Source organism: Gracilinanus agilis, unplaced genomic scaffold (assembly GCF_016433145.1).
Source record: "Gracilinanus agilis isolate LMUSP501 unplaced genomic scaffold, AgileGrace unplaced_scaffold38585, whole genome shotgun sequence".
In the NCBI taxonomy this organism is placed as follows: Eukaryota; Metazoa; Chordata; class Mammalia; order Didelphimorphia; family Didelphidae; genus Gracilinanus; species Gracilinanus agilis.
In genome coordinates this window covers 795-10291 of record NW_025372006.1, presented here as the reverse complement: position 1 = coordinate 10291, position 9497 = coordinate 795, and the positions used below count along the sequence as shown (strand labels likewise).

Below are 9497 nucleotides of genomic sequence, written 5' to 3'. Positions count from 1 at the left end.
TCCTCTTTCCTCCCCTCTCTCCATATACATATATGAAACCAAAACACATTCTGAGGATATTAAGTATAGATGATTTTGCAAATATAATTTTATTTTTATCTGTAAAAGTAAATATACTTCAAAATGAATTAAAATAACAAATAGTCATTCAGAGAAGAAATTTATCCAGGTTGTGAAGTAAAAAATTTCATCATCATAAACATTACCTAGAGTAAAGGCCCAGAACTGATGTGCCGACTCCTCAGTCTAACCATGGCTGCCTTCATCTCCTGATTCCTTAAACTGTAGATAATTGGATTAAGGAGGGGAGTGACAACAGAGAAAAACACTGAGAGAAATTTGTCCAATGCATAGCTACTAACTGGCCAAGCATAGATTAAGATAAGTGGTCCAAAGAAGAGAGTTACCACAGTGATGTGTGCAGACAATGTGGATAGAGCCTTAGAGAGCCCACCAGAGGAGCGACGGTGGACGGTAAGCAGAATGACAACATAGGAGACAAGTAAGAGGAGGAAGCAGAGCAGTGAGAGCAGCCCACTATCAGCAATCACAAGAAGGTCCAAGATATAGGTATCAGTGCAGGCAAGGCTCATCACCAAGGGAAGATCACAAAAAACATCATCAATCACATTGGGACCACAGAAAGGCAGGGTCACTACAAAGGCCATTTGGCTCATAGTGTGCACAAAGCCAATGACCCATGAAATAAACACACTTCCTAACAAGATTCGATGATTCATAATTGTTGTATAGTGGAGGGGTTTACAAATTGCAACATAACGATCAACAGCCATCACTACAAGTAGACTCATCTCACTGCCTCCTAACAGATGAACTAAAAACATCTGTGCCATACAACCCCATAATGAGATGGTTTTCCTGTCCCTGAAGAAGTCTGTGATCATCTTGGGGACAGTAACAGTGGAAAGGGTCATGTCGAGAAAAGAGAGGTTGGCTAGGAGGAAGTACATGGGGGTGGAGCGCAAGTGAGAATCAAAAATCACCATCATTATAATGAGACTGTTTCCAGCCATGATTGACACATAAGCCAGAGAGAATATGACAAAAAATAAAATCTCAAGCTCCCACAAATTGGTGAGTCCTAACAAAATAAACTCATTTAGCACAGAGGTATTCTTCATCTTCACCGATTTGATATATTTCAAGCATCCAGAAGTTCTCTGAAGGGAATAATATGAAAAAGAATCAATTTTAGGTGAGAATTATTAAATATTATTGAAAAGGGTGGAAAGTAGATTCTTAATTAATGTAGATAATATTAAATAGCAAACATTCTTAGAAATACATCTCAGAACCTTAATTAATACTAGAAATATTTAAGATAGTGCATTGTAAAAATAGATTAGGTCTAAAAATAAAGAGACAAAGTAACTTAAACCTTGGAAAAATGAGAAACTTTCCCTATAGCCCTAACCCTTTTGGTGGAATGAAACAGTCATAAGTAATTTACTAACTGGATCTCAGTTTTCTTGCCATTAAACTAAGCTAAAGTTGCACTAATTAGTTTTTAGATTCATTTCCATGTGTAGATCTACAATCCTCTCTTCCTAATAATTATATATAAGCTTTTAATTATTTTTTTCAGCTAAAGATATAGAACTGATCAGTTATCTATGAGAATGTTCAAATTAGTCCACCAAGACAGACAGACAGACTTCTTGACCAATGACTCTCACTTTGTGAACCACTTTTAGATCTTGGAGCTAATATTCAACAGTCTTAAAGACATTTAGACACTCAGCATTCTTACATTAATTTTTAGCTCAACTAAGTAGATTTTGAATAATTTTTGGATGTTAAGAAGTAATCCTCATATTTTAAAACTCCAGGAATCACTTTTTTTATAACATAGAATTTAGGACTAAAACCATTAGCAACCACCTTTAATCATCATTATTTTTATTAAGTTAATTAATCATTACATAGAATTAAATAACCAAAAAAATTATTACTTTATATTTACTTTGTGTATATTACTTGCATAGTTATCATTTTTTACCTTGTTTTCACAATACCTAGCAAGATTGCTGGCACACATACACTATACATACCCAGCCTTCTTCTAGGTGGTGACTTGTTCAGTTTTATTTGTTAGGCAGACTATTTATCTACTATATATAGAATAGTTCAGCTACAGGAAAGATTGAAAATGATGAGATTAGTTTTGTATGTTGCTATGTAGGCTAGTACGAGGGTCTAGACACTCCTTTCCAAGAGTGCAGGAAAGGGTAGAACCTGGGCCTAGCATAAAAATTTCAATCCAGGGACTAAGGCTAGAGATTAAAAGAAGAAAGTTTCCAACAAAATGAAGAAATATCATAAGTTGGAGATTCGATAAATAAATATGGAAAAGGAAAATGACTCAAAAATAAGTATAAGTGTACCCTGGGGGAGGGGGTGGAACGTTTTCAAAAGGACTCCAGGACCGAGTAGAAGAAATTAATCATAAGACAAAATGAAATTAGAAATACTGAAGAATGGGCAGCTAGGTGACTCAGTGGATAGAAAGCCTAGAAACAGGTGGTCCTGGGTACAAATCTAGCCTCAGATACTTCCTAGCTGTGTGATTTCAGGCAAATCATTTAACTGCAACTGCCTAGCCCTTATTGCTCTTTTACCTTAGAACCAATACTTAGTATTGATTCTAAGACAGAAAGTAAGACTTTTTTTAAATAAGATTTTATAGAAGAAAACATCATAAGAAAATATAGAGCTTAGGACAGAAGCTCAAAATATGACTCAAGTAATAGATACCCTGAAAAATAGAATGAAGAAAATAATTCAACAGGAAAAAAACAAGAAGTAGAACAAAATCAAAAGATGGAAAAATTAAGAAAACTTTTGATGTAACAAATATAAAAATGATATAAAAATAAAAAATATAGAAAAGGACAACAAGAGGTCATTCAGGAATCATTGGGTTCTCTGAAAAATATAATCAAATAAAATACCTATTCACATTATTTCAACAAATAATAAAATCATGCCAGAATTATTAGTAACAGAGGAAAAATGAAAATAGAAAGAATCTCCTACTTACCGTTTAAAAAAATATCCAAATTAAAAATGCTCCAAAATGTTATAGCCAAAATCTAGAAGAAAAAATAATGCAGAAGAAAAAAATAGAGAAAGGAGTCAAATACCAAGGAACCACAGTCAAGATCTCACAAATTTATGCTATAGTTATAAAACAAAATACATATTAGAATAAAATATGCCAAAAAGAAAAAAAATTATTCAATGCAAAGATAATACCCTGAAAAATAGAGGAAAAATAGACTTTTAATAGATGAGAGAAACAGATAAACAGAGAGACAGAAAGAGATAGATGACAGTTATATAGATAAAGCTAGATGTAGTTGTAACTGTAGATATAAGTGTAAATATAAATACTTTCCCCATAGATTCATGTTTTTATTAACTCTTCATGACAAAACTGTTCTACCAATGCAGACCACTTCCTCCTTGAAAAGGAAAGTATTAGAGAAGTACCTGGGCCATTGAGAGGTTGCCAAGTTTTCCTCTCTTTAGAGTCAGGTGTCTAGTGATTATACCATGTTGTTTTGAGAAATTTTAAAGGTCTAAATCATGATCAAGTGCTCATGATTTAATAGAGTAGAGGAGGCAAAGGTCCCTACAGAATCCTACTATCTTAAATAGTCAGTCTTAAATGATCAGCGAGAAAGGGAAGAAAGGCAGCCATGGTTGAATGTTTAATGTTTTGTTGGATTTAAGAAGAGAAAAAAAGAAGAGAAAACATATATAAGGGGAAAATAGAAAGAATAGAAACATCTATTTTGCAAAATTAGATTGGGCAAAAGAAGAAGGGAGAATATAGCAAGGTCCCTGTCTTAGAATCAGTATTGTCTGAGTGTGGAGATGTAGCTTACACAAAAAATAAAATTAGAAAAAATAGAGAATTTGATAATGTTACACTAATGAAAAACAGTAGTACAAGGATAATAGTAGCTTCTGTGTCCTAGAGAACTTGAAGAACTGGGTAAAGTGTTCTCCCTGTACTCAATAAACTTCTTATCATAATCTAATGACATCCTTATGCCCCCTTTTTCTTCTTGTCCATTTGACAATTTGGTTTGATTTTTCATACTCATCACCCTCTCCCATTCCCTTGAGTACTGGTGGTCCCCAAAACTCTGTCCTCACTTCTCGTTTTTACATTCTTTTCTGCAGTGATCTGATATATTTCTGTTGCCTCAATTATCACCTATATATAGTTAATTGTCAAATCCACTCCATTCTCTACTCTAAGTTCTACTCCCATATTTTAAAGTGTTGACTGGATATCTTTCCCTGGATATACTTTCACATGCCTGAAATTAATCACGTCTAAAATGCTGCTACTGATGAGTTGGGGTCCTTTGTGTTATTGCTTTATGTGGTGAGTTTAAATTTAACTTGATAACGAATTAACCAAGCAACTACTATATTCTAGATACAGTACTAGATGCTGGGGGTGCAAAGATGGAAAATAACATAGCCACTAAACTCAATTAGTGTGATTTGATGAAGGGAAATGAGGAAGTGGTTGGGGACAATGCATTAAACCATATTATTTCCCAGTCTCATCCTGAGTTTTCCCCTGTATATCTGTAGTCTATCTCCTATCCCTGAAACGTACTTCCTCATTGTTACTTTCCCTCCTAAACCTGTCCCTCTCACAACTTAACTTGATTACCATGCTGGGAAAATTAGATCCAAAAGGGTCATTTCAGACCCTGCTCTCTCACCCTCTCCCTCAGCAATGCTAGGTAGTTATTTAGTCCTTCCAATTCCATTTCTAAAATATTGTTTGAATCTGTCCCCTTGCTTCCATTCAAAAAGGTACTAACTTAGTTCAGACATTCATCATTTTTTACCTTGTTAACTATTGGCTTAATTAGAAGAAATCAAGTCCCCCCAAATAGATTTCCTTGCTTTCAGTCTCTCCAATTTCTTATCCAGAATTCTTTCATCTTTTTTCTCTTATGGATCCTTTTGGCAATCTGGTGAAACCTATAGACTCCTAAAAATACTTGAAAATAAATAAAATTCATAAATTTACAAAGGAAACAATTTTATTGAAATAAAGTTATCAAAATATGTTTTTTTAATTCATAGGCCCCAAGGTACAGAAGCCTATTCTAATTCATTCTTTACACAGCAGATAAAATTATCTTTTTAAAATAATAGAGTAGTTATTATCTCTCGATCCATGAGTGCTTTCCTACTGACAACAGAATAAATTATAATCCCCTTAGTCTTGCCTTTAGGGCATTTCATACCCCTAGAGTTATAGCCTGACTGAAACAGATCAGAACAAGTTCCTGTTTCCTCATCTCATCTTTTTCAACCTGCCTTTATACAATTGTACTAACTTTCTCCATGCATAGACAGTCCTTATTCACAATTTCTTCCTGTTGATAAAAGCTGTAGGGCCCCTTATTCCATGAATTTTTTCTTAGATCCACCCATCTAAAAGGGACTACTCCCTCCTTCCTTTGTATTGTTCTCAATTTTTTAAATCATAATTTGTAATCTTCTCTACTGATCTGACACACATGTGTCTACATGAGAAGCAGCATGGCATAATGGGAAGAATGATGGGGTTAGAGGCAAAAGAGAACTTGGTTCAAATCCTATATGACTATAGGTAAACTGATTATCCTTTCATTATGAAATCGGAATAATGACAGATGCTATACCTCCCTCATAATGCTGTTATATTCAACAATGAAATAGTGCATTAAAATTATTTGAAATCATGCATCAAATAATAATTTCTATTAGGAGAGTAGTTTGCATGTATATATTGCTTTAAATTTGCAAGGTACTTTGTATTCATTGCTCCATCAGAAGGATTTATTTCACTTGAAATAGTGTATGAAAAATTGTACACAAACTATAAAACAGCTATTATCATGTCACCCATTACTTATATATTTTATAATTATTGCTTAAAGTATCAACAGTACACAATAGGATCATAAGATTATAGATTTAGAAGTTGAAGGATCTTGGTAATCCATCTCATTCAGATTGTAAACTAAGGGAATTTTTCATTTACATATCCAACATAACAAAGATATTGAATGAAACATGATAGGAAGGTAATAAATGTTCATTGAAGTGAATTTAAGGACAACATTTTTATCTGGATGATGTATGAGAATTACTTTGGATTTCCTAATTCTATAGAACCTAGAAAAACTCATCCTGATTTTACTTGAGAATGACTGTGTCCTCAGTTATCTCTTCATTGGTAAATGACCATCTTTTCCATTCAGTTACTAAATCAATGTAGAAATCTTTTGATTAGATGACTATAACGCAAAAATCTCTGTATAATATAGCATTTTCCATTCAACCTACCCCTTCTAGGTAGAGACATCAAGGAGCAACTGCTTCAGTGAGTCACAGACACATTGAAATTGATGGGTTTCCTGGGGTTCCAGAAAGAGAGCCATATATGAACTCCTAAGCACATAGGAAAAAACAAGAAATACTTTTAGATAATAATGAGCACAGAAGATTGAAGAGAAAATTCTCATGGGAATTATTAGAGAACCATGTTGGTTTTCCCTTGGCTTCAAGGGAAAGATTTGTGCCTGGTCATTAAAGTATATACAAATTTCACCAATAGGATAGGCATATTATCTGTCTGAATTTGCTCCAGAAAAGGTTTATTTATGTAATGTATTAAAGAAAAATGGGAAAATTTATAGAATAGAAAAGAAATTAGAATGAGAGTTTTATTGTGTTATCATAGAAACATCCATTTAACTCTTTAAAATTTAGTTTAGTTGATAAAATCACCATCAACTTGATCAACAATGATCCAAATGTTGAAATTATTTTTTATTATTATTTCACTCTTGTCCTTCAAGATGACTATATTTCTATAACTGTTGGCCCAATTTCTTTCTTTCTATGACCCTTGTTCATGTCCTTGTCAACCAGACTATTTTAGAAGTCTCCTGATTTGCCTACTTCCTTCAAGTCTCTACCCTTTCCAGTCCATCCTTCACATTGCCACTATAGCAATCATCCTATAATTAACAACCCAGAACCAAAAATTAGTTTAAATAGAGAGTGGTCAGTGTGGGAGATTTCTTACATAAAATCTGTCTTTAAGTTAAAATCTTCTCCCAAGAAATCCTTTAGGAAAATCAGAATCTCAGTTTTTGCTTTCCCCTAACCCCAGGATTTCCCCCATGACATCAAAAGTCAACTAATGTCTGTTAATATATTAAAATGTATTACATTCCCATGTACATAAACACAGTCAGATTGACAATATTTAATAATGATAACTGCAATTTATATAATGCTTTCAATTTGAAAAATACTTTATAAACATATCATTTGATCTTCATAGCGTCCCTGGGAGGCAAGTAGTATTATAATCTCCATGCTTCAGAAAAGGAAACTGAGGTTAAATTAAATGACTAAGTAAATTGAAAAGATTCACGCAGCTATTTAATTTCTGAAGTAATTTTTCAGTTTAGGTCTTCATGATTAGATATAACACTCATCCACTGCATCACCTAGCTACATGTAGGAGAGTTTTTGTTTAGCCTGATAGAAAATAAAAAGAACATTCATACAGACAAAATTTTAGTTGGTCTTTTCTTTCTCATGGAACCAGACCAGAGAGTACTCTAAGTTTTTAAGTTCTATTCTAGAAAGAATTCCTAATTCCTTCAATCATGATCTTCTGCATGAAGCCTTTCCTGATTTCCCTAGCTACTAACACCTCTCTCCTCTCTTCTTTATTATATATGTATACATATATACACACAGAGAGATATTATATATATGTATATATATATATAGGTATATGATATTTTCCTCAATTATATTGTCATCTCTTAAAATTCAGGATCTATTTTACTTTAGTTTTTTTATTTCTAACACTTAGAATAGTGTCTGGCACATTAGAGGCATTTAAATGTTTGCCTCTCAAATACTCCAGATTTATAATGTGTAAAAGGATAAAATACTCCAGATCAATAAGGAGTCTTCTTCCCACCATAAACTTGTGTAGCTCACATAAATTAAAGAAATGGCAAATAAGTTCTGGGTTTGTTTCTCCGCATTCTGGATCTATCTTCTGTTATTACACTACAGTCAAGTGAAACAACTAGGTGATACAGTGGGTAGAGTGCAGGTACTGGAGTCAAGAAGAATTGATTTCAAATATGGTCTTGAACACTTAACTAGCTATAGGATTTCCAAGCTGTAAAATGGGGGATATTAGTACCTATTCCCATGCTGGTGTTGAGGGACAAATGAATCAATATTTATAAGATGCTTATTACTGTCCCTGGCACATAGAAGATAATAAGAGTCTGTTCACTTCCTTAGCTTTGAACTCTTTTAAATACAGAGTTTTCACTATTTGATCTAGGAACTCTTCAACTGGTCAGTCATTCAGTCAAAAGACACATATTAAATTCTATTATGTTAGTGACAATAGAGTACTATTTGTGTCCATATGTCAGGGGTCGGCAATGTATGGCTCTTGAGCTATATCTGGCACTTTTGAGGGCCAGACATGGCTCTTTCTGCAGGAGCCATAAAGTCAACCTTGGCACAATAAGTAATAGTTTACGCATGACATCATGCGTCACGTGATACGTCACGTGATCCTTTCGGTACCGTGACTATCTTCTAAGATAGAAGGCTCCCTCATTGATATTGCTGTGTGAGACGAATCCTGGTCTTTAGTTCAGCTTGGTAGGTGTGCTGTGTGTTCCTCCTTCTGCCCTCCTTTTACTCTTTCCACACCTATTACTGACATCTTGGGGTTCTGTATAGTGATTGATCACTTTTGTCATTCTCTACCCCTCTGCCTCTGATTTACATGGCTTTATCTCAGTGCATTCATGGGGTCTGCACTCCCTATTTGTGGGACTGTTATTGTTTTTAACTTTTCTACCTGCTCTTAAGGGGGAACTATAGTCAGATTACATCTTTACATATGCTTCATTAGTGAGAAGCATTTCTCCCCAGTAGTTGTTTCATTTGATACAGAATGATTGAGTAGGCAGCACTGATAAACACCTGTACCAGGAAATGTGTGTGATGTGTCCTGGCCAGTTTTCCATGAAAAGGTACCCTCCTGTCCCACTACTTACTAATGCCTGTACACAAGTCATGTTACTTTCTGTAATCTCCTGATCCCCTACTTAATTTATGTGGTCAAATGGCTTAACCAGCAGGCCGGCAGCTTTTTCTTCTCCTGTTGCCTGACTTGAGAGAGGGAGAGGAAAAAGTATTCTTCCCTGAAATTTTCTCTCTTTATTTCAGCAATTTTCTTAGTGTAAAGGAGTTTTATATGTATGTTATATACTATAGTATATATGTATATATGTATGTTATATGTATTATATGTATGTTATATATTATAGTTATATACTATAGTCCCCCATTAAGTCTTGTTTTTTGATTAATAATCAGCAAAACCATGCAGCACC

General features: G+C 34.0%; 1 protein-coding gene across 1 annotated transcript; it reads right to left on the bottom strand.

Moving 5' to 3' along the window:
• Positions 1 to 206: 206 nt before the first annotated feature.
• LOC123255065 (olfactory receptor 4K13-like) lies at positions 207 to 1181 on the bottom strand (the record flags this gene model as incomplete). The annotated part of the gene is made up of 1 exon (XM_044683923.1): positions 207 to 1181. A coding segment is annotated over one exon (975 nt), but the record flags the coding sequence as incomplete, so codon positions are not given.
• Between the last annotated feature and the right edge of the window lie 8316 nt (positions 1182 to 9497).